The sequence below is a fragment of the Platichthys flesus genome, chromosome 4 (assembly GCF_949316205.1).
Source record: "Platichthys flesus chromosome 4, fPlaFle2.1, whole genome shotgun sequence".
Lineage (NCBI taxonomy): Eukaryota > Metazoa > Chordata > Actinopteri > Pleuronectiformes > Pleuronectidae > Platichthys > Platichthys flesus.
This window is the reverse complement of record NC_084948.1, coordinates 20376057-20402904: the sequence shown is the minus strand read 5'-3', so window position 1 is coordinate 20402904 and position 26848 is coordinate 20376057. Positions and strand designations below refer to the sequence as shown.

The 26848-nt window shown below is 42.3% G+C and overlaps 1 protein-coding gene across 1 annotated transcript in view; it reads right to left on the bottom strand.

Annotated features, from left to right (window-relative positions):
* The window catches only part of igsf9ba (immunoglobulin superfamily, member 9Ba), a 60275-nt gene extending 44875 nt beyond the window's left edge, over positions 1-15400 (bottom strand). The window contains exons 1-2 of the mRNA XM_062385521.1: positions 15216-15400; positions 270-467 (exon numbers count right to left, since the gene is read on the bottom strand). Coding sequence (XP_062241505.1) covers positions 270-467; positions 15216-15279 — 262 coding nt within the window. The 5' untranslated portion in view covers positions 15280-15400. The remainder of the gene's footprint in view (positions 1-269; positions 468-15215) is intronic.
* Between the last annotated feature and the right edge of the window lie 11448 nt (positions 15401-26848).

Below are 26848 nucleotides of genomic sequence, written 5' to 3'. Positions count from 1 at the left end.
ACTTTAAACCAGTGAAAGTTATAAATTGTATCTTTCACATATGTGTTTAGTTCATTCTATAGTAAGTTACACAGTAAGTGGATTATAAATGTTTTAGTCCTCCTTTCTGTCCTATATAGCCTCTGTTTATCATTATGAACTGTCATTGTCTGCTGTTACTCCTGTGGGTCCTATGGATTTAATCTTCTTGCCAAATAAAAAGATCTCGCTCCTGTTTTTCACAGCGTGTATGTATTCTCTCCAATCTCGTTTAGCCAAACTTCTCTTACCAGTATACTCTGGATCCACATGAGGAGGGTAGAAGCGGAAGTTGATGAAGAAGGGAATAGGCACTCCGAACTTGAACCACTCCACCACATAGGGGGGTTGCTGGCCGTCCAGGGGAGGGGACACGTCACACCCCAGGATCACGCTCTCTCCAGCGCGAGCCGTCACGAACCGGGGCTCCTCTCTCACTGCGTGGGCACCTGGGACGAGAAGGAACACAGCTCTCAGTACAACCGAGGAATGTTAACGCTCACCTCCGAGGGGGCTGGAGTCTGACATGTACGACAACAAGGCGAAGGGAAACACTTCTGCGCAGAGATCCTGCAGACGAAGCAGAAGAATCTAATTGTATTTGAGACTTAGAAGACTAATTCACAAACAATAGTTGGCAGACAATTACACAATGTTGCTGCACAATGGAATAAAAGTACATTTTGCTTGAGATGCATTGAGCGCTCATGGCCCACAACAGGATATTTGTCCAGACTGCTTGGTCACCGCACACCCGGGTAGAAGGCTCTCGCTTTCATCAGCTTTCCCTTGTGGCTCCATCATCATCTGTCACCTGCATCTGTTGGTGAGTGTTTTGTGGCGGTGCCATACTGTACAATAAACGAGCTGCCAAAGGGTTCCATTGATCATCACTGGCTGCTGCTCAGATGAGCTTTACTATGAGCACCACCAGAGCTGGCGTTTAGCCACGACTGTCCAGGCGCGCTGCCGAGCGTTGACCTATCAGATGACTGAAAGGTCGGCGTACCTGCCTCAGCAGAACGCTCACTCTGGGAATGGATTTTCTCCAGCTGCCACCCCCGCTTTCATTGAACCGCCTGTATCTCCACGGTCAGAGCAAGCATGACTGCCCGCCTCCGCCCAAGGGGGGGGCAATCGCTTCAGGGATCAAGAGACATGCTGACGTTTCACTCCAGAGAAACACCAGCTGAATAACGTAACGCTTTCATTAGCAGGATCATTTGCATTATCAGGGCACATTTTTCTACAGGAAGAGCAAACACGCTGGGAGTTGGAGGAATTGCGGCCTCGAACGGCGTCAGTGTGACCGTCGGTTACAGCGTTTCTCCACCGTCACTGATGTGTGAAATGGAAGTTTCATGACTGCGAGCCCTGCGCCTTTTCAACTGTGTCCACTGAAATTAAGACCAAAATATTTTCACCCAGTTCTTCTGTCGGAAAAATAAAGCTTCCCACTCCACCCCTACCGGCCATATGCACAATCACTGAGGGATTGTGTTCACCAGTTTAATCTGCATTATCCTGTGACACAGTTAATCCACTTTACTCATTTGAACCAGCACAGATTCTGGACTGAAACAGGGCAGATTTAATCAAATTACACTTTGTAAAGTGGACATGTGGTTTCGCCAGCGACAAGCCTCAGCCCTGGAATCTGCCAGTGGCTCCTCAGTAGTCAGAAGGTAAAAGCAGCTATGCCATGCTACTGTGAGCTCTAATGAGCCACGCGGACTGAGTGAAGCACGTGCACGACTCAGTGAACAGCCGCTGTAGCTCGTCAGTTTGGACCAGAAGCAGAACACGAGAAGCTGCACGAATCCGAACACAAACCTAAAAGAGAATCAACTTCCCACCGGCCCACAGTGAACGTTACAAGTGTAAAAGCTCATCAGAGGCAAATTGAGAGCTACCAGCCACAGAGACAGTACATCAGAGAAAATAAACTACACTACAAGCACTAATTTGGAACATCTAAATCATACCGGTAATAAAGCAGCAAGAATGAAGCTGAGGGGGGAGGGGGGGTCTGATGAAACACAGCCTGTCAGGACGCGTGGAGATTCGTCAGACTGAACGAGCGGGGAGTTGATTGTTGCTCCGAGCTTCTGTGGGCATGACGCTGCCCCGCACACTGAGCACACCATGACCTTTTTATGTGCCTCGCAGAAAAAACCTGTCCCGTGCAGTTATAAGCACAACAAATTCAGAAATCTGCTAAACTAAATCCTTTCAGGCTTGCCAAAAGCCTGAAACTCACACCTGAGCACACTCCATTGCAGCCTCATTTATAACACCTTTAACCACGATTACAATAACCCCTCTCAACAAGCCATACGCTCATTGTGTCGACGCCAACATTATTTTAGACACTCTGTTTAGAAAATAAACCCCAGTAAATTTGATCGCTGAAATACCAACTGGAACTGGGTGCTGTGGCATACTGGGACGTCTTAGAGGAAAAGGTTACACATTTAGGAAACCATGATTATTATCCTACCAGCACCTTTAAAGCCTTTTAATTGAGCGTTCTATCTCGATTGTCTACTTTGTACTTAGGTTTAATGACTTGAGATGCAGATTTATTTTATTAACCTTTAGACAAAACCAGGCTGGCTGTTTCGCAACGTTTCCAGCCTTTATGCTAAGCTAAGCTAACTGTCTGCTGGGTGTAGCTTCATTTTCACTGTTCAGGCGCAAGCGTGGCGTCAATCTCATCTGATTCTCTAATTAAAATCCTAATGTCAAACTTCTACTACTAAACCTGTGGAAGGTTAAACATTACAGCTTTAAATCTGATCATTTCAAAGCATCTGTCAAATTCTAAAATGCAGCTAAAGAAATTATGAACTCTTTGGGGAGCCGAGGTTACAGTAAGACTTTTAGTAAAATATTTACGGGACATTTGGTGGAGGAGGCCTTACGCACGACCCAATACAAAAACATGATGCAAGTATACAAGTCCAACAGTTAGACGGAGCAATAGAAATAGAGATCAAACGTACATCTCACACCTCCATATGAACTGGAAAAAAAATGAGTCTAGGTCCCACAGTTGCAGATTTTCAAGACTGGGGGCTTTGGATGACAAATTACGGCAGCTACTGGGAGTGTTGTTTGTCTTAACATTTACTGTACGGGGTCCAGCTCTTGTGGATTTCAGAGGAAAAGGCCGCGCAGGCTCCCATCCATAATGAAACACACTGGACACATTGTTTGGTTTGAGTAAGTAGAGTCACTTGACATGAAACACGGGCTCAAACCCTGTGGCACAACAGTGATGGCGGCTGAAATCTATTGTTTTCTCTGCAGACAGTTCAGGTTGCAGACGTTTAGCGGCTCAGGTTTCTCCCTGGCCTTATTTTGGGATCCTGGTGGCAAGGGAAGCACGTCTGAGATAGAGAGGAACCTTTAAAGACTTAAGATAATAAATGGGAGGGCTAATAATTCTCCAATTTCTTTATGAGATCCTCAAGAAGAGACAATCAGCACAATCTCGGACGGCGTTTGGAACTTTTTAATTTCCTTAATGGAAATGTGCAGTTTTACGAGGGCTTATTCAGGTCGAAGTATTTATGTTCTCGACAAGGCACATATGTGATAGAGTCGCCCAGGCAGATCTTCCAATTAATCAGTTTCGTAAATGTAAAGGAATCAATACAGTGTAAGTTAAGGGGAATTTAAGTTAAAGAGTGAAACTGTCCAAAATTTCCAGAGGCAGAAGTCTGTTGAGTAAGATTTTTTAACCTCTGCATTTAACCCATCTGTGTGCAGGACACACAGAGCAGTGAGCAGCCATGTACGGCGCTCGGGGAGCAGATGTTGGGGGAGTAAGGTGCCTTGCTCAGGGGCACTAGACAGGGTAGGGAGACTCTTGGATTTTTGGACAGATCAATCCAGGTTCGTCTTTTGTTGTCTCTCCGTGGAGTTGAACCAGAAACGAACCAGAGACCTTCTCTGCCCATAGTCCAAGTTTCTACCACTAGACCAGGCAGCTAATTAACCTAGGAGACCAATATGTTTTATGCATCCGGCACAGAATGGTTTACTGTTATGATCATGAATTTCTGAAGCGTAACAATTCAGTCACCCGTCCGATAAATCACAATACCGCAGGTAGGACATGCACGAAAGCAATAATTCATCATTGTTGGGTAAAATGTTAAACAGGCAGTGTCACCGCAGGTTAGTCAGAGAGAAGAACAGAACTGGAACTAGTGATTACTTTCATGATTTTCAATTTGATCTCTAAAATGCCAGAAAAGTGCGAAAAATAGATGTTAGTGTCCTGAAGCTTTCAGATATCGTGTTTTTCCAACTGACAAAATCCAAGATGTTTAATTTATTATCACTACTGTAAACTGTTTTGACCCAGATTGTCTCTTTTTAAAATATTTTAGGGCAAAAGAAGTAAAACTAGCAGATGTTTCACTCTAACAAACAGTTCAGGACCGTCTTATTCACATGTGTAAAAACAAACGGGTTATTATTTTTTATTCAAAATCTAAATTCTAGTTGGAAATCGGTTCCAATAAAGCATTAATCTCACCTTTTTGTTACTAATGGGCTCATTGTTGGCACTTTGCAGCAATGAGCTTACTACAGCTTGGAATAACACAAAGGCTTGCACAATACAGAAATTGGTCAAAATAGGTGAGATTTTTGCATTTTCAAACAGTATTTTTTCAGCTTAGCAACAGAAAAGACTTGTGTCTGCCAAGGCATCGTGTGCATTATGATTTAAATTGAACTTGATAAGTTTCCTGACTGGTTCTCGAAGAAGCACATTCTGGATCTTTGAAGCATGTTTGGTGTTTAAGCCCTAAAAAAGACTTTGAACGATTAATTGATTGTCAAAGTGTTTACCAATTATTTTTTAATCATTGAGGTGTTTAACAGTTTCTGAGATTGATAAAAAATCTAAGTTAATCACAAATATGAAGGAAAATATATCCTGAACTGAATGAAGCATTCTTAGAAGAACGTTAACCGATACACACAATGTTATGCAACAACCATCATAAACTAGAGCGAGACATCTGCTTGAGGTCAATCAGCAGCTGTCCAGACCGGCACATGAATCACTGCAGCAGAACCACAGGGGCATGTGAGGTTAAATCTGGAGGAGATTTCAACTCGCTGTGTTTTTTCAAGAGGCAGTGGATGAAAATGGCTCTTTTGCAACAATGTACCATGAGAAATGATCAGATCTGTAGAGTAAATAGACTCCGGAGGCAATTTGGGGCAATAATCTGGCAGAGCAGAGCTGGAGACATGTCGTGACACTAATGAGGTCCAATAACACATTGAACAACACTGAGGAAAAATATGAAAACTGAGGGAGCTCAACGAGGGACTGTTTTAGACGAGCGCTGCTTGGATTGTCTGGTCCAGGGTGCTTAATTCTATTCTTTTGACACCAGTGCAATATTTCACCCATTAAAAACTAAAAATCCAATAATTACCTCCCGTTCAAGTGCGATCCAGCGCACGAGAAACGTCAACCATTGCTAACTTCAGTGGGAGATTCTGCAAAGGATGCATGGAGAGCTGTGGGTGCGGATACGAGCGCCACTTTACGCTGGACAGAGCTCCCGATGTGGAGGAGGTAATGGAATATAGACTGGACGGAGGCTGGAGTCTCAAGGACGTGCAGCCACTGGGCTGGATGGGCCACTGACAGGGCGGTAATTGAATGCCAGCCTGTGTGTGCTGAAGGTCACATAAGAATGGTCTGAGTGTATGTGTGCGCATGTGTGTCAGTGCGTGTGTATGTGTGTGTGTATGTGTCTTTATGCGTGTGTGTGTGAGTGTCTGTGTCAATCTGGGTCTGTATAATTCAAGTGTACTGCAGCTAAAGTACAATAGATTACAAAAACAGGTCAAGGCATGGAAACTGTATTTCTCCTAAATAATTAATTACTGATGCATAAAGGGCTTCACCTATAGATAAATTCCGGAAGCCAGAATATTCACGTTTACATTTGTCACCCTAAGAATTTACGGAGTTTACATTATATTCAGATGAAGACATTCACCTTGTTATTAATCCCAGTATATTCACCAGTGGAGCAACCACAATACTTACATATGTAAGTACCACGATTAGACAATTAGATGTATGTGTTCTGTCTTTTACTAACTACTTTATTACTTGTACATGTTGAAATATTTCGTATAGATTTTTTTAGCCTCATTTACAGCCCTAATAGATTTGGCTTAATTATTGAATACAGAAGAATATTAGATTGTTTTTACAAAGAACTAATGTCCATACGTGGAAACAAACAAGTCCCACAACATACTTGAGAAAAGCTCTGTTTCCAGGGCTGAGTTGTTAGTTATTATCGTAGACCCAGATGTCAGTGGGATTTACACTCAATTTTTTTTGCTTCTGGAACAGAATCCAAAAGTTCAGGTTTCACTTCATCTCAATCTAATGGGAAAAACAACCTGGCAGCCAAGGTAGAAGCTGCTTCTTATGAGATTGGCAGTAATCTTGACATCCGGAGAGAAGAAATTCAAAATACATCCACTCACAGCTCAAATGTGATAAGCGATACACAACTTCTCTGCAGCATTGCTTTCATAACTAGTTTAATCCAAGTGTAAAGCAAATCGTTCAGCTCACATTCTACACAACAGTCTGCAGACCAGAGGGTATATGCTTTCTGTCTAAAGATGCTGACCAGAATGTCGCTCCACAGACAACGACCTCAGCGTCTGCTTTTACTTCTGCACGGGGACAATCCAGGACAGATCTGCTCTCTTCATTATTTAGCTCCATTTAAAGGCAGAGGTCCCCGATCAGACGAGCAATGTTCAGTCAGGGATGTGCTGACCCCTGCTCCAGCACACAGCGAGGACAGAGAGACAGAGGGAGAGAGAGAGAGAGAGAGACAGAGAGCGAGACAGAGCGAGAGAGACAGAGAGAGAGAGGGAGGAAGAGAGACAGAGAAGCAGGGAGGGAGAGAGAGAGGGCGGGAGAAAGGCAGAAAGAGACTCAGAGAGAGCGAGAGGAAGAGAGACAGACCAAGAATGAGCGAGAGAGAGCCAGAGAGCGAGAGAGAGAGAGAGAGAGAGAGAGAGAGGAAGATAGACACAAAGAAAGGGAGGGAGAGAGAGAGAGAGGGAGGAAGAGAGAGACAGAGAGCAAGACAGAGTGAGAGAGCGAGAGAGAGAGGGAGGAAGATAGATACAGGGACAGGGCGGGAGAGAAACAGAGCGAGACATAGGGAGAGAGTCAGAGCAAGAGAGACAGAGAGAGCGAGGAAGAGCGAGACAGAGAGAGAGAGAGAGAGAGGAAAAAAGGAGAGAGAGGATGAGAGAGAGCGAAAGAGAGAGGAAATTAAGGAGACAGAGAAACAGAGGGAAGAAGGGAGAGACAGAATAGGGAGAAAGAAAGCGAGACAGAGAGAGAGAGAGGGGGGAGGGAAACGGAGAGGGAGAAAGAGAGGGAGGAAGAAAGACACAGACGATGTGTGAAAGAGGCTGGGTTTGCCAGAAAAGGCTCAGAGGGCGAAGCAGCTCTGCGAGGCGCAGCTCTACCAGAGGAGCACATTACAGGACAGCTCTGTCAGAGTCTGAAGTCACAGAAATTCCTCAGTCTCGCCATGTTTCAGTCATTTTTACAGACGATCACGTTATTTTTTTTTTCAAGTTTGAGTTTTCATTGCCTACAATAAGGTGTTTTAAGGGCGTTACAGGGAAGCACATTGCTGCTTCCATTAAGGTTTGTTTAATTACAACTGGTTATCAGCGTTTTCAGGGTCAATAAATCATATGTAACAGTGAGTGAGCTCCTCTGTTACATGTGAACTAGCTCCACATATCTTCCAATCAACATATCCACTTCCATATATTTCCCATTCGCCGCCTCCCTCTCTCTCACGCTCACTTCCTCTTACTATGACTCTCTCTCACACACACACACACACACACACACACACACACACACACACACGCTCGAGCTGCAGCTCAGAGCGACATAAGAGTGCTCAGTGTGGATTCAACACTTATCTCTGAAGATGCGCACTTCTTCTGGCAGATGCATATATGTGTTTCCTCAGAAACAGGATTGAAAAGATCCTTTCAGCAGCATGAAATGTCTTCCTGATTGAAGGTGGAGTAAAGCATGGGAGAAAAATAGTGCTGATTTGAATTATTATATCAGGGAATAGTAGCTGCTGAATTACGCTATCAGATGATTTATGTGTCTCATTGTTAATACCTGGGGTAAAAGTTTCGATTCAGAAGCATCATTATATTTGTTGCCTGATTGTCTTTTGATGGTTTTGTTACATTTTCAAATCATGTGGATTATTGTCAAATATATTCATATATAATTTATCATACAATACAAAAAGTCTCTCATCCAGATAAATCTAGAGAAATCTACAAGCGCTCCAGCAAATAATATTATATTTATATTATATTGATGGTATGACAAACTGAATATATTTGGGTTTTGATCTAATGCTTTCGTAAAACAAGCAATCAATATATATATATATATATCACTTTCGGTAATGGAAACTTTACCCAAGTTTTATTGAATGAAGGATAAATGGAGAAAATAAACTGCAAAATAACCGATATTGAAATATTTGTTATTGGTAGGAATAAAATCTAAGATCAATAATTGACATAATTAATAGTTTGAATACCCAAAATAAAATGTGTTTTCTACGACACCTAGGTTCACCCCACACTGGTTAACAATGGGAAAATATACCTGACAAATATTTTCTGGTAAACATACATAAAAACCAATGCGTAAAAAAGGCTACAAAGTACTTTTAAATGTTTCAAAATACAAAAATAAAAAAAACGATCTGCTCCAAACCAACAGATGTTTGATGATTTTGTTCATCTTCTCTTTCAGCACTAACAGGGTTATTTCAAAATATGCATGAAAACTTGTCCCTGGAACAAAAAGCAGGTGTTGGCCTACAGACGGTGGAACATGTGGGCTGTTTGAGGACTTGAAGGATTCAGCATCTGCATTTTAGAAACCTCTCAAAAACAGAGGCGCCTGCACATGAAGCAGATAACGGTCTGATAGCTCTTAATACAAAGAATTGACCAAACTGCTCCATCAGGTCCCCTCTGATGGACGGGAGGTGTTTTCTGGGACAGCATCCAGTCCTGCTCCAGGATGAATGATGACATCAGCCCTTTTCAAAATAACTGTTCAACCTCTGTCAGCCTGCAGACCTTCATCCACCACCACAATCCTGGAATATGTACTTGATTGTATAAGTTCAAAGACATTGAAGAAGATGAACTCTGCCTTCTCTAATGAAGGGCCTCGATATCATCAGGTCGGTTTAGCCCCTTCTGAGCGATAAGAGCATCCATATCCTAATCTGCTGATCCCAAACTTGTATAATCAGGGGTCTGCGACTTTATCCCCATGATGAAGCTGTTGCTTTACAAACTAATCCACTCCCCTGCAGAGAATATCCAACAAGTCCTCATGAACATGGTCTACCAGTAAGGAAAATTACCAAACCTTAGTTATTATTAAATGCATTTAATAAAGAATGAGAAGCTAGCCTACTTAATAACTTTAGACACTGACACATTGTTCATTTCCCTTATAATTATTACGCGTGGTTGTGTCATTTTTTTTCTACAAGAAATATCCTTGTGATAACATCTAAATTCCATATCATTTTCTTGGAAATGAGGGGAAAACTTTGCAGGAAATTACAGGACCTGTAACACAAGGTGCTCCTGTGCACAAGTGACACAGCTGTACAGATAACCTCCTAACTTCCACCTTAACACCTTTTAAGGCAGTACAACACTGAGCGGTCACTTTTAATGAAAATTGATTTGTAATATAATGTATTGTAGAGTTCAAACACGCAATGATATAATTATATCATATTTCAGATCAGTTTCTTTTCGTCCGAGTCTGAGACCTATCTTTAAAAAAAATAATGTTATAGTCCCATCAGCCGGTCAGACCCCAAAGATATTTAACTTTCATGGTAACAGGTCAGACAACTCTTTACTTATAGAGCGTTCAGCTGCATGATAAGACAGATGGTCTTTATGTCTTATCTCCACAGATAGTGTAACTAAACGTCCAGTAAGTACAGGATCAACAAAACAACAACAGTGTATTTAACTTGTAAGAGGCACTACGTGTTTCAGAAGGAGATGATAATCTAGCGGCTGAGAGAGTTAGTCCCTCCGACCAGATCTGCACGATCTGAAAAACTGGCGTTCCCAGAATGCTGCAGGGTTTGTTTGCAAGGAGACTCTGCTGGGAGTGGACCGAGGGAGGAGGGCGGAGGGGGGAGGGTGGAGGGGGCATCACCAGGAAGAGCTGGCTCATGCCCAGTGCTGAGAGTCTGCCATCCACCCCTTGAGCACACGCTCCCTCCTAAGCTCTTTACTAAGCTTCACTCTCATGACTGTAGCACGACACGAAGGAAAATGAGTAGGAGAGATGAAGTCGAGCTTCAGTCAAGCAAATATACGTTTAAAAGACATAGCTAAGAAAACATGAAAGGTAGAAACAGCAATGACACTCTGCTGCTGGAAATCTAGATTATTAATGAAAATGATGGCGTGACTATACACTATAATGACACTTGAAGAAACAGGTTAATTTGGCCGATGGAGATTTATCAAATGCAGTTAGGGAAGTTTGCATCTGCTGCTGAGGATGTTTGCTTCTTTCACCTCAGGTGAACCAAAGACTTGGAGATGTATAACTGTTGAGAGGATTTTTTTCTGCGTTTAACCAATGAGAGAGGCAGGGGAGGAGCATAGTAAAGTACATTTAACCCACTTTGCAGGTTTTATTTGAGTTTTTTAATTTCCTTCTACTGCTACTCTTCCTACAGATGCAACTACACAGCACTTTTCCCTCCGTCAGCTGAAGCTGCAATGTCTTGTCCATCAATGAATTAGTGTATATAAAATAAATAACTTATTATCCAATAAAAATTCCTTCATTGGTCCCACACAATGTGAAGGATGAGAGGATTTGCATTTGTAGAGCATCACATCCAGCTCTGATTTTCTTTGCACATCTGATGCACTGGAAAACTGTTACTGTTACACAAATTACACACAGTGAGTGAAGGCAGCCTCAAGTCCATCAAAACCAAAACATGTTCTCTTACAGCGAGTTGCTCTTTTTGTGGTGTCGTAATTTTTTGATTACAAATATTATGAAGTAAGACAATACAACACTGTCACAGCGGTTTTGATTAGCTACTCAGGTCATTAGGGGTTCATGAATAGAGCACCACAGAGAGCTCGGCATTTACGACCCCAATCTCTGCAAAATCAAGAAAGAAAACTGCGACAACTCAAAACCTGATTGAGCCAAAAATAAAACAAACATTTGACGTGTACTGTTTGGTCTGTATTTATTTGCACCTTATTGCTTTTAAATAAACAAACTGTTATACTGCAGTAGTTCCAAGAGGTGAGGACGACCTTAAATCTTATACATAGCGAAACATATTGACATTAATTGAAACATAAGATGCAGTGAATTCAAACATATTCAAATAGAAAAATTTAAAACTCACATTTCTATTCTTTTCCTATAGTTTTATGAGGTTTGAATTCTAATTTTCAACTGACTTTTTCAAAGCCAAAAACATCATTCATTGTGTAAAGAAAAAACACTCAAAACCTTACAACTCATTGAAGCACAGTGGATGTCAGACTAATTAAAACCCTGCTGTCAAATCCTGGAAACGCAGAGTTTAACAAAGTCCCAGACAGTTTTAACACCCTGACAAAAACTGAAGACAGCACGGCCAATCTGAAACTGGACCCGCAGAGACAGTGGGAGGGCTAACAGACACCAATTCAGCACTACTTGGAGGCCCCAGATGCGTGAGTGACAGTTCTGACACCTCCACAAATCCTGTCTGCTCCTAAACGTCTCTGTCTTGGAAGAAACGCGCCTTCAGAAGGAACCCGAAACAAGAACAAGTGTGCCAATTCACGGTTCACGAGGGAGATTGTGGATCGTGTGCAGCATCAAGGAGCCGTCGCACGAGCAGGGAATTACAGATGAATATCATCTGGCCAAAAGCCAGTTCAACAAACGCTTAAAAAATGCCAAGTCCCAGCACAGGAGCGGAGAGGAGAGTCAGTCTGCCATCAGTGACTCTGGCTGAAAATAGTCCTTCAAATATACCCCTCCTCAACACTTGCCAATGACATTTAATTACTTCTATATTGCCATCAGCGTCCCTCTTGCTTCACCTTGATTGGTTGCCAAGTCACCATTGACTTTGTTGAACTAACCTCGCATCTCCCTGACCATATGCTGCCTCCCCAATGGGCACTTGGCACCAGAAAACTTCTTTGACCACCATTTACTGTGACTGATTGTTCATACCTGAGCAATCCTGTGCAAATCACTGACTGGTGGTAAAAACAAGGGTCCTGCAGTATGTTGGACGTGAGATTTTCTTTTTACGTTTTTACATCTAAGTCCAATCGTCATTTAAGTAATAAAGTTGTTCGTCTTAAAACCCTCAAGAAAATTATTTTTATTTTTTTGTAACTTTTTTAATTAATCCAGTTTCTGAAGTTCTGACCAGTATGAATTTAAATCTAAATTGAAAAATTCAGAATAAATATAAACACATCATTTGACTACATGTTTCCAACTTTCTCTTCAGTACCACAATTTGATACTATTTTACGATGTGATTTTTTTATCTTTACTGATAAATAAATAATCTACAGTAATTTTCAGTATTATCCACATATGTACAGAGATGAATGATTTTACATGAGCTGTTTAAGTAAATTTATGCTGTTCTTTAATTTTCTGGCGGAAATTAAAGAAATTAATTTAACTGCAGACTCAGTGGTCCTTTGTTTGTGCCTAAGCAACGTGCAAATATGACAAAATACCACTCATGAGAAAGGAGCCAAATCTCAGCTCCACTGAGCTGCAATAATCCTACTTTTCCTCTGTTTGTTTTGGAGCATAATAATGATAATTTTTAACCATCTGTTTCCAATCCATTGGTACCTGCAAATCTGACCTGTATCTCCCAGAACTGACAATTTTGTATTTTCAGAACTGGTACTTCCAAGTTTTTTTTTCTATTGGATAGACTATAAGGTCAAGAGCGGACCACCAGTTTTTTGGTATTGGCATATAACACTCATTGGAGAGGGCTGATACTAATTCAGTTAATGTGCATATGAGCAGCCTACGGTATCCCATGGGAAAGTTTAGGATTTGTAGCTATTTTTTTCATTACTTAGAGAATTAATTCAACATTGTGGGTCAAAAGCTGAGAAGATGATAGAAAGTGGAGCCAGTTAGCTTAGCTTAGCATAACGAATCGGAGCAAGGTGAGACGGATCTGCCCATCTCACAAATTAACATGTTTTACTTTAACGTGTATAAAAACTAAAGTGAGAAAATAAGGGTGTAGTAACATAACATATTACAACCCATGCAAATAAAATGGATTATTTTGAAATTTAACTTTTTGTATTGTTACAAAATAAATATTTAATCCAGAATATGTCATGCTATATTAGATGTTTGTACAATTGGACAGAACCAGGCTAGCTGTTTCCCTTTGTTTCCAGTCTTTGTACTAAGCTAAGCTAACTGGCCACGGACTCACATGTGCAGCTGAACAGGCAAACAATTGTGGTGTCAACTTTCTCACCAAATTCTCAGCAAAAACGCACAATTCTGCTTTGTTTAATACATTATGTCCAAAAGTCAAACTACACGAAACTGAAGTAGGTTTTTGTTCTTTACATATGTCTGTCTGCAAACAAATGAAGCTACTCCCAAAGTATGACTTCACACATTCTCAAAATAGCAGACAGATGCTGTGTGGTCTCCATCGTGAGAAACAAGGGATGATGACAAGTCACAGTTTGTGTTAACATGAGTTTGAGAGGTTCTGTGCAGCACCAGACAAAGATCAGACGCTTTATTCTGGGACAGTGCAATAGATGAAGTAAACCAGCTCTCATTTTTAACACGTTGTGATCCGTGACTCTCCAGTGCAGCCTGTCATCCTAAAGTAAATCACCTCCAGAGCGATGCAGATACCAGACAACACCTACGAATCGATATCAATGAGCCACATTCACGCCTTCGTAAAATGGAGAATTTAAGCAGTGACACCGGTGAGACGTCCTCGGCGCCTAAATCTAACATTTCTCTTAAATATGTTTTTTGCAGAAGTTCTCACACCGTGCTCGTCGCTCCAGTGTGGGTCTGTCATTACAGGAGGAGCCAGACCTGTGGGCAGACCAGTTCTGACTGGGTATTTGGGGTCATGGGGATCAGTTACCAGGCGACAGCTTGGCACATGTCTCCCTCATCTGGACATGAGTGGAAGAGCAAGGTTAAGTAAGTACATGGGTCAATGCAGAGTGCTCAGGAGGAAAAACAAGAACAAAAGGGATATTGTGCAGTTTGCAGGTCCAGGAATGACTAGTTTATGAAGCACTTAGATCAGCGCCAGGCGAGCCTTGCCTCTTACGTGCTGCTCACAGGATCACACACACTCAGCACTGGGGCCCAGTGCATGTGCAGTGTAGAGATCCGGCACAGGGATCCCATGCACGCAGCAGAGGGCTCGATCAAACCCAGGAGTGCATTTTATCTGACACGTGATGCATTATTTAGTTACTTTTCCATCTTGAGGGCTGAGACGGTCACACCCCTCTCACGAGAGCCCAAGTGGGACTGATTGCTATGATACAATGCACACACGTCTCTCTCCCCCCCCTCAGCTGCATGCGGGGACGCTATTCCCCCATTTGCTCTGCATGTTTTAAATCACAAATCACAGGCCCTGAACCCACAGACAGAATCAATCAGCCTCTCGCTGCCGTGGTCAATCACTGTGGACTCCAGGGTTTCTACCAGTGGCATGTGCAGCAGCAGCAGATATCATCATGCACATGCATCAGGCCTTTGCCAAGACAATTGGTGTCTCCCTGACATGATTAAACCAGGGATGAACTTTCATGTGACACACGAGAGAGTCTGTGTTACAATGAAATAGCTCCACACTCTATGTGACCTGACATACGATACACACACACATACACACACACACACACAAAACACGGTGCGATTAGGGAAAAGCTGCAGCAGGCGCACACGCAGACATCGGATCATATGCAATGTGCGGCACCACATATTCTGCACTTCAACTCACCTTGAGCGGCCGTTCCTCTGGTGCTGAATACACTTGCTATCAGAGTGGCCACATACCAAATCATAGTACTATTGCCGACCAGCTATTACCACGCAAAGTGCCCCGTTCAGCCAATCTCTCATATTCGACCTTGCACCTCGCGGTCTCTCGGCACGATCCCCCTTTTCATATCCTGCTCTCTTTCCTCGTGGCGCGTCCCTTCATCCCTTCCCTCCCCCGTCCTTCCATCCGCATCCTCTCCCGAAGAGACAGAGCACCTGCACCGCCGCGCTTGTAGTAGACGGAGCCGTTTTTACGAGCGCATAGTGAAACCGAGTGTGAGGACGCAGCCACAGGTCCGCCCCCTCGCCGCCGTCCCATTGGCTGCGGTGCGAGGCTCCGGGGTTGCGCATTGGCTCTGCGCACAGCCGCGCACCCGGAATGACAGGCGCGCGGCCCCGTGCGCACACTCAAGGTGAGTTGGAGCGTGCCGTAGTAGTGGAGCCGCAGTATCATGCGCATTGACAGAACAGCCGCGTCCACGTCTTTGAGCACCTCTCCTAAACTGGCCCCACGTGCACCACTGCCGCCGCCGCCCGTCATCCATTCATCCGCACGGGCCTGCGCGCCGCTCGTCGTATCAGCGCTGGCACCGTGCGCCTCTTTGTGCCGCAGCTTTATGAACGAGGGGCGAAGCTGGTGGATGCGAGTGACTCATCCGTCGCTCACCCATAGCCCTCGGCTGTTGTCATGTCGCTGTCAACGACATAAAACGCTTCCCCCCCCCCCCCCCCCCCCCCCTCACCACCACCACCCCTCTTCCTCTCCACCACCGTGTCTGGGTTTGTGTGATGGGTGTGGCGACCGATACTAAACCATTCGCCTGTGTGTATGTTTTCTCGACGGCCGAGAGCGCACGGATGCAGCCCCGCCACGCCGCGCACACATGGGCACCAGTGATAAGGCTTCCTCAGACTCCCTCCCTCTGTTTTTCTACATGCATGACCGCGGAGGATGCATTCCGCCTGTGCGCCTCTGGCTGCTGCACATCAGATCCCATCGCACCCGGATAACGCGCCGCTCACACTGGCTGCTGCTCAGCGCCACGTTCTGTGATCTCGTTTTTTTTGTCCTTCCTGCAGATTTTGTCACATTTTTTTTGTCTGTCTGTCTCCCCCCCCTCCCTTCCCTTTTTTTTTTTGGAGGCAGTCATAGGCTATTCCTGTCTGGAATCAAAGACTTAAAAATCAGAGACATTCTCCATTTTCTTATGCAGAGCGTTTAATTCCTGCAGTAAAATCCTGCTGAGTAATACTCTCGTGACACATCTCAACGATTTTATCACGATTTTTTTCCACCAGCTCAGGGGGCTTAGATCCTTTTTAGGAAAGGACGTCACCCCTCTGTCTGCGAAGAGTTGCACATCGCCTGGTCCCACAACCATCACCCCTCATGTGCACTCAAATTGGGGGACACAAACACAGTATGATGTGTTTCAGTTTGCATATAGAAAAATCGTTCTGGCCCAGGTTTGGCCCACTGTCACACGGTCATCCGGCACACTACTGTGTGGGATTTTGGCACTTGGATCACTCATGTCTGCCAGAACTGGTCCACGAGTAAGATATAACCATACCGCATGTCAACCAAAGGTGGACCAAATTTAGTTTGTGGTATTTTTTGCCATATTTACAATTAACCACACGGAACATTTTAGGTTCACGTCCATTGTGTCAGGTCCACAATAATTCCAGAAGTGCCGCATCATTGCCTGAAGTGAGACTGGAGGGTGGAAAGCCACATACAAAAATGTAGAGATGTTTTTCAGACAGTGTGTAAAAATCCCTCAGATAATAATAAGGTGCATCGGATCTCGGTAAATATGAGACTGAGAGCTGTTGTGTTGCAGGTATGGCCTGCCCCTTTAAGGAACGTTGTAGTGTGTGACGTAGTGCACCAGGGTATTGTGGGAAAATATGCTAAAAGTGTGTTTATAAGGAGAAGTAACGGACCACCTAGAGGGGATGCGAGTGTTGCTCCTGCTGTATATCCGAGAAATGAAGTGGCCGCATTCCAAGTAAAGAAACATCTCCTCCTCCTTATTCACGGAGCGGTCCGGACGGCTGGTTACCGGCCAGGGCGGCTCCTGGTGCAGGCGACACAGGAAACGGATTTATCATGACGTGACACATGCAATGTAAAACAATACATTAACGTCACACCATCATCCTCTAACCCCGGGGACGCAACTGAGATAGAAGCGCTGCGAAAAGCGATCCGCCTCCTTTCCTAGCCCATGTTAAATACTTGGGCTGTTCGCACCGGCAGCGTATTGCCAGGAACCATAAAATATATATTTTTTTAATTAAATGAAATGGGGAAAAAAGAAAAAAAAAAAAAAAAAAAACGCGCGCACATTCTGCGCAGAAGCCTTTTGCGCATGAATTGCGCGCGCAGTTTTTTTTTTTTTTTTTAATTAAATTTTTCCCTGTTTTTATATTTTAATTAATTTAAATTAACATAGTGTAATATACTTTGCAATTAACAGGAGAAGTCCTGCCAATATAAAGAGTTTAACATATTGCCAGCTTGAAAATGGGAAGGGGTGGTTTTCAAACCCAGGTCACTCTTTTTGGAGACCAAACACTTTAGCAACTAGGCCACTTCAGCTGATGGCTTCCATGTTGAACGAAGCACATCAAGAAGACGGACAAATTATCATGTGTGTTGGTGTCATTTTATAGCTGTATAAAATGACACCAACATTTTATGCTGCTTTTGATAAACACTTCAGAGAAAATATTTTCTACTTTATTTCATATATTTGACAGCCTTACTTAAAAGTTACTTTTACAATTTTGGCTTTTAGATACTGGATGAAACCTATTGTTAGAGAATAACCCAGTGGGGTGGGAAATATTTTTTGAGAGAAGATTCCAGATTCATTCACTATACGGCTCAACAGATCTCTGATCCTTGAAGCTTCCTTCTACCAAGTTGTGTGGTTCGGAGCCGAGACACTGGCCAGAGAAGAAAACACTTGGAATACGTTGCTTGTTTGGTCTGCGTATGTGTGCCATGAGTGATGGGTAACGTAGTGCGAAGTCGAGTTAGTTGGTCTCGGTTAGGCTAAATCGCGGACATTTTACGGGCACTGAGCAACGACATGGTGAAAGCATTCGATTAAGACAACGTCTCTCCTGAGGAGAAAGTATTGAAATGTCCCGAGGGTCAGTGAACAGGTAAGAGTGTGGCACGTGACAGTTCTAGGCCAATGGCTGTAGGGTTTTGTGGGATGCCAGGCTCTCATTGGCTGATGAGTTGGCGTATCAAGGGTGAATGAGGAAGGGGAGTGAAGAATACAGTGGTGGATGAATGGAGTGTCGGAGTTACGAACAAGAAGTGGGTCGTGTTCGCTGGACTTCAATAAAGTTTCACATACAGAGAGGTTTCCTGTTGTCTATACGTGAGGACGCTACGATATTATCGTGTTCACCGTTCAAATTCATTATTTGGCATTGAGTTGCTTTCAGTTCATCGTTCTCTTAAAAGTGAACGTGTTCAATGAGCGCGTTCTTTTGCGTTCGTTCATGCACAACACTGATCATCAATAGCTGTGCACCAGCAGGGAGTCCTTGTTTAGTCATGCTGCTGCTTGACCCATCAGGAGGAATGGATGCTTTCACATGTTAAAGTCTCCTCTGCGACGAGGGCTGCACAGAGGAGCTGTTTAACATCAGTGACCAAGACGTTTGGAAGGAGGAGCATCTGTCACAGTGTCACTGCTACTGTTAGTGGAGGTGTGCATTAGTTTGCTCTTACTGTTACATTTAAATCAAGGTCACATTACGTACACACCTCCTTAAAAGCCTCACGTAAAGCCAAATGCACGTGCTGACACAACAGCAGGACACACTGTATGTGCAATAGTACAAAGCCTCTTTCCACAGTGACACACACACACACACACACACACACACACACACACAAATATAATGTAATTTGCTCCATGAAGCCACAGGATAAGAGTTGAAGAATTTGATTTCCTACAAACCACGACAGAGAAGAGATAAGAACAGTTAAGATAATCTCTTATGCAACATGACGATCAGTTTTCAGCTCTGCCAGTGGAGGCTGGGGACGGCTCTTACCAAAGGGCAGAGAGGGAACATTAACTGTTTCTAAATTTCAAATACAACAGGGACCAGTGTTGCCGGCCTGAAAAACAACTTAAGGATTATTTTCGGCAGAAAACTGTCATATACCTTGTTAAATGTAAGGTTCATCTTTTATTTATCGAGTTTCACGTGGGTGTTTGAACTTGCAGCTTTTGCACTGATCAGAAAAAGTATATTCCCGTTAATGGACACTGTGTCCACTCCGCTCTTTATGTTCGAAGCTGCTGCAGAGATGAACTGAAAAGCAGCAGAGGAAAGTCAGTTGATTTCCTCTAGAAAGGTCACATTTTAAATTCAACTCCACTGTTTCAGATGGTGTTTTTTCTTCACTTAGCTTCACTTCAGCAGCTTATGAGTTGCTTGTGAGTGAGATCTTTTTGCATCAAGGATTTTTGTCAAGAGTTCTTTATTTTCACTGTATGACTGCAATAAAATCTTGTGCGGAGCGAGCCTGTAGATTTCCAATTCATAACACACAATGGAATCAACAGTAAAAACTTAAAATAAGTCAACACAGTGAAAATAGGTAAACACATAAAGATACATGTATGAATAAGTTTATACAAGGAATTAAAAATAGAGAAAGCAGAAAAACAAAGACGATGTTTATATTCATCTCTGAGTGCAGCACAGTGATTTATATTTCGGGTCATAGTCCAGAGCACCAGTGGGATCTTCTCAGTCCGTCACCACTGTGAGCAGGCAGCTTTTTAATCTCAGCAGCAGTAAAGGTTGTAGTTTATACTCTTGAGATGAAGTATTTCATTCCTAATCCATAATGTTCAAAGGAATCAGTAATTTTTTGCACTGGTCCTTTATCCCTTGTACTGTAAACCCATACATTGGTGTGACTAGGCCTGAACCCCAAAGCTACCAGACTCACATGCTTCAGTGACAGAGACGTATGGATGTGTACACTGAGGGCCTCATCCAGCATCTGCGGACTGACCTGCCTGCAACCAGGCATCATAAACATGTCGGTTTATGATGTTTTATAAACTCTGCACGTCTTTATTTCTCACACTTCATGTCAGCATCATTCAGGATTTTGACCGGCAACACGTCAGCAGCGTTTGATACAAGAGCTCAACCGCGGCCTTTCAGTTGTTGATGTTGTGGAATACGCACTGATGATATTTGACAAAATGACATTCCATTAGTCATATATATAATTGTGGATCATCGTTGTGGGTTTCACACAGATCAAGAGAATTTTTTTAATTATCCTGAACTTTCCTTTTCAAAATCCTTTACCTTTGATATCAACCAAATATATAACTTTCTTGATCCGTATTTTCTCTTTTCTTAGTTCCTCTTATGCTTAAACCTAATTTAAAAAAATGTTTGTCCCTGCCTTTATTTTCTAATAAACACAGTCCAACATTCAGAGAGTGATTGTATACATAAATGTGTTTTCAACTGGGAATTTAATGTTAAACAAAACCTCTAATGACAGGGCTGAAACAAGTCCCATTCACTGACTTCACAGTTTTGTCTCCATCTCTGCAGAGGAGACTGACACATGCGTCGCGTTGGCAGGATGACGCAGGGCCTCAGAGTCACTTCCACTCTCTGCTCTGTTGCTCAGATGAGAATCACTGGTGATGCTCAGTGGTCGTCGGGGGAGTCTGTGGTCAACCCGTCTGAATGGTGGATCTATGAGTGCAAAGTCTCTACATCTTCAGTTTGGTTTACTGAATCAAAACACAACTCCAAATAAAGGACTGTTAATAGATCAAATGTCCGTCCTTCAAACCCTCACACAGACTGATTCAACTGCAGCTCTACCTTCTGACTATTTTCACACGATATCTGCTAAACACGCTACTGTAAAGCCCCTGCACTTAGCCTTTAGCGTCATCACCACAGGGTTTTCAAACACCCAGTTGAACCCCTTTCAACATGTATGGTTGCCATGGTTTCAAACGTCTCTGTACAGGTGTGTGTTACCGTCAGAAAAATAATGCTGCTCAGCGGCTAGTCTAATTAAAATACACCCAGTCGTCAATGTTCTTGCCTAAAAACACAGTCGCAGTGTGAAATATTGCAACAAAAATCTAAATTTAAAGCCGCCTGCTCCCGTTGTATCACACTGATATCACCAGGTCTCTAAATATTGTTAACTCCCCGTGCATCAGTTCATCTCTCAGTTCACTTGTGAGATCTATTAATACCACAGTGTTAATTGAGCGGAGCTGCTAATTCCTGACTGTGGATAAGCACAGCGTTGTTTACCATTTAGCCTCAGATAATGTGTTGCACCTCACTGTGGGTGATGCCATCTCTCTGATGAGAGAGAGAATAAGGACTTTGAGCTGCTGTGGCCGGGGGGGGGGGGGGGGGGCAGTATATGTATTTGTGGGAGAAACACAGAGGAAGAGGGATTTAAAAGTAACTCATTGTTCTTTTAACTCGAGATAACTTTCTGAAAGTTAATCCTACTGCACCCAATACAGAAACTTTTGTGGCGCGCCTGGCGGCACACACTGATTCCACCTGCCAGCCAGATGAGGAACACTACTGTAGCTGAGAAGATTCAGATTCAGATTTACCTTTTTTCTGCCAAATTACTCGTCACTTCCTAGTTTGGTCAAACGTGTGTCTGAGGGTGCAGCCTGTTTAAATACAGAGGACAAGACCAAATATTGAGGGGGATACCTTTTCTTCATGTGAAATTGTATGTGTTGTCTATTAGTTTCCCCCGATTGTTTCCTAATGGTCTCCTCAGCCATGTTATATGTCTTCATTTGTCTAATGTATAAGGTCAGGTGCTTGAGTTAATGTAGTGGTTTGTAACCAGTGTTTTTGAGCAGAGATCATCTTTTAATGGGCCCAGTTTTCTACTTAATTAGCTTTTTTGTCATCCCTTTATATTTTGATATTTTTAGGGGAAATAAAACCCATCTTTTGAAAGTAACTTTGTGCATTTGTCCTCTGACTTTCTGCAAAGTTAAACTGAGCGTGCTGCTAAAATACAGACACCTTTATAGACACCTTTAAGTCTCACAGTCACCAGGATGTGAAACTTTGTCCTTCTTTCTCCAAACTTCGCTTCATGTCTGGGAATTTGAGCCGCCCTCTCTATCTGAACCTCGGGACGCTTCTGTAAGTCCCACTCCTGTTCTGAGGAGCTCCGCCAACACCACCGGCTGCAGCTTTTAAATCAAATCCAAAGCAGAAAGTGTGTCAGCTGAAATCTCCAGTATATAGAATTAAAAAAGAAAACTAAGATCAGAGAGGAGAACTAGCCCACACCTCCTGAGCAGTCCATCCCAGTTTCTGGTTAAATTTCAGACGATATCTTCAATATGCTTTAAACGACAGTTAGTGGCAGAACAATAATATCAGAACCGTTGAGAGGAGAAAATTAATTTGCTTCAAAGCTCACTAATCACAGCTGCAGGAAGGGGGATGGGAGCATATGAGAATCTTAAGAGCAGATTTCTGACACTCACAGAAGGTTACTCAGTTGCACGAATATCCATCAAAGGAACTGGGACAATTATGACCAACATATACGGCCACTTAATAGTGAACATTAGCATTTCTTTGAATCACTCCAGACGTGGGTTTCCATTATCTTCCCGACCTGTGCACCACTTATCCTGAGTAGTAAGCGTAGAGACGATGTGTTACAGTGGCTCACATCAACATGCACTAATCACTGATCTGAGGTTCAGTGTCTCGCCCCAGGACGCTTCCACATGCAGGGAGCGGAGGAGCTGGGGACCGACCCTCCGATTAGTGAACGACCCGCTGTGCCTCCTGAGCCATGACTGCTCTCTCTGCTTGGTCCACTGTCCTGTAAATGGGTTTATAATGATGCATTAAACATCTGCAATGACAGCTCTCCCCTAGTGTTTGCACTGAGATACGAATTTAACAGTAATTTTCAGGTGTGTTGCCCAATTCTATTAAAAAAATGAATTTTTCCAATTTGCTGTGAATATTTGGCTCTGGATTTTGTTTTAACTCTTATAATAACCAGTTAACATTTAAGAGAAGGTAGGAGTCACACGATTGGAGTGTTCGATATAAGAAGAGGAGACACATGTGTGCTTTACAAATCGTTCAAAGGAATTGTTAAAGTATTTACATTTCAGGAACTAATATTTTTTATCTGATTTCAATTTTAAAAAGCTAAAAATATTTATATATATTTATTTATTTATTTTATACCTAGAGACATAATACCATCTCAGTATATTTTGACATATTTCCTTTTTTGTCCAAGTTTCGCACCAACAACGTTAATTTACAGTTGTTATGATTCAGAAAAGCAGGGACACTCCCTGTTATGTTTCCTCATGCACTATAAATAATTGACCATGTTTTAATCTATTCTGGGAAATAAATTTAAAGTTTAATTTCACTTTAGGTTTCTTTTATCAGGCTGATATATTTTAATATCCTGCCTTCTTCCAGCACCTTAAATAGTTTGTTTGGTGTCAGAACCGTCTGTCAAGCTTACAGGGACATCGTGGCTGTTTGAGACTGAATAAATGAATGGATTAAAAAAGTTGCTGCGGTGCATTATTCATATCATGAAATATAGAAATTCACAGAGTAAATGATGCGCGGAGGCAGAAAACAAACCATCGTCGGTTTGTGCCAATAAATTCCACAGGAAATGTGGCTGTAAGAATAAAAGTGTATATGAGTCACTGTGATGAATCAGATATTGACCTCAATCGACTGAGTACGAACAGGCTGGATGAAATGTTTAGGATTATTTTTCTTAGTCACTTTGTGTGTCGATATAGTTTTTGGCCTTTTTAAGTAATTTCATTTTTGCATCCTTTTGTGACAGCTTTGCCTTATTTTTGTGGTTTTCTGTCTCTTTGTTGTCATCTTCCACATGTTTTGTGGCCATTTTGCATCTTGCTGTGTTTGTTACTTTGTCTTTTTCTCACTTATGACAAAGGCTCTCTTAACCTCTTCATCCAGTAAATCTGCTCTGTAAACTTTACATCACTGCCTAGATTTGTTTCCCTCTTCCATACTATGAAATTTTCTCCCAGGAAAATGTGTTCAAGACAAGACACATTCCAAACCAGGATATTTAGTTATTGTGTTCGCTTCATGTGTGAAACAATAGACATGTACCGTTTTCAAAGAGATGCATCAAAGGGGCGGCCAGCAGCAGGGACCTTGCAACACAGGAATTATTGCTTAGCAACATATTCTACTAACACTGCAACAGGCAGGCAGGATGGTGGGATCTTGCAGGTAAATTGTAAAACCTCAACAAGTTCATCTTATTTGTGTTTTTGATATTTAAGTGGGTGGTTCAGGGGTTGATACGAGATTTAAAGTGACTGTGACAGAGTCTTTAAATGGTGTTCTATGACATACAATTGGAATGGCATATAATCCCTTTCTGTAACCTTTATTATAATATTTCCAACAAAACAAACAATCAACCATATTCAATATAATTATCATGATAATTCATACATTAAAATAAGATGCTATGTTAATGTTTTGACAGCTGAAATGATGTCTGGTTTTACACTGCCACCTGCTGTTTATTTGCAGGAATCCCAGCAGCTACAGTTACAAACAGTGTATCAGTGCAAAGCTTGAAAATAAATAGAATGAGAAAGTAAATGACATAAATGATATCTCAGCAGGATCGTTTGGTTTCCAGCTCTAAAGCCCTACTCACAGAGCATCCTGCTGTTTTTCTGCAGAATACAGATGTTAAAATGTTTTATATTTATCCTCACATCTGGTTCAGATCAGTAACTTTCTGTTTCCTTGGCAATATTTTTATTTTTTGACGTAGCATTGGGAATCAGCACTGGTCCAGTGGAAGATGTGGTGTTGATGTTGGACATCAGGCACCCTGGCACAGTGATGTTCAGGCACTTCCTGTCTGTGAACCGTGCATCTTCCGCCCCGATGCCCTTGTGGCGTTCATTACAGCTGAGTTTGCCCTCAGTGTTGTCTTACAGGCCACAACCACGAGATCCTCCCCATGTCTCTTAGCATGTTGGTTTTACTTTTTAACAATTCTTGTGTCACATATGTGCTCTTGATATTGCGTCTCTAAATATGTTTGACATTTTGGTTTTACTGTAATTATTTATAATGTATTGTAAAGTGTCCTTGAGTGTCTAAAGGCATTGCTACAATTGTCACATTTCATACTTTTCCAGTGTATTTTGGTGACTTGTGTAGAGATGATATAAATGCTAAATAGGCAACACACAATTTGTAAGGGATCACAAGGGGGTCATTAACCATTCATTTTACCATAAATTGTGTGTGTAAGATTATCATGCTTTTCATGCAAAATCTTATTTTGCAAGCTAAGTGTACTGAAATGTGAAGTAGAAGAAAATATAAACACTCAAGTAAAGTACCTCAAAATTGTACCCAACTTTTGAAAAATGTACTCTGTTACCTTCTAGCAGTAACACTACGTTATACTCTGAGGATTGCAGGTGAGATTCCAACTGTTAAAGATACTGGGTTACACTGGGTTATCAGAACCATCCCCAATGTTAAGTCTGTTTTATCTCTCTACACTATTGTACATTTATATTCAGCAACTATTTATACTCTCACAGGAAAACAAAACCACTAGAGGGTGTAGGTCGACACTTTCTCACGACAACAGATGTCCATGACTGTCTGTGTGTGCTTGTGCGTCTGCGTGTGCGTGTGAGTGTGTGTGCAAGACTTGGTTTTAGGGTCTGAATGAGGGTAAGGATAAGGACCAGGCATTTAGTGGTAATAGTCAAGGACAGTGGCCATAGGGAATGCAATGATGCAATGAGTGTCCTCAATATTTACTGAGAGAGAGAGAGAGAGAGAGGGATAAAGAGAGAGAGAGAGCGAGAGCGAGAGAGAGTGAGAGAGAGAGAGAGAGAGAGAGATAGGGATATATAGAGTAAGATCCAGTAAGATGAAGAGCGGGTTTATATAAATGTAAATAAAGAGAGAGAGATAAAGGGAAAAAGAGAGAGAGATAGAGATAGAGAGAGAGAGAGAGAGAGAGAGTGAGAGAGACAGATTTTTTTAGGGTATGATAGAGCTATAGATAGATAGATAGATAGATAGATAGATAGATAGATAGATAGATAGAACGATAGAACGATAGAACGATAGATAGAACGATAGATAGATAGATATATAGATAGACAGATAGACAGACAGATAGACAGATTAAGATATATAGATAGATAGATAGATAGATAGATAGATAGATAGATAGATAGATAGATAGAGAGATAGATAGAGAGCTAGATAGATAGATAGATAGATAGATAGATAGATAGATAGATAGATAGATAGATAGATAGATAGATAGATAGATAGATAGATAGATAGATAGATAGATAGATAGATAGATAATGTTAGAGATAGAGGAGGAGGAGACCCCATCAGGGGCCCCGCCTCCTGCCTGACAGACAGCACTGAGGGCCCGCCCCCCTCCCGCTTGTAGCTATGGAAACTCGTGGATGGCAG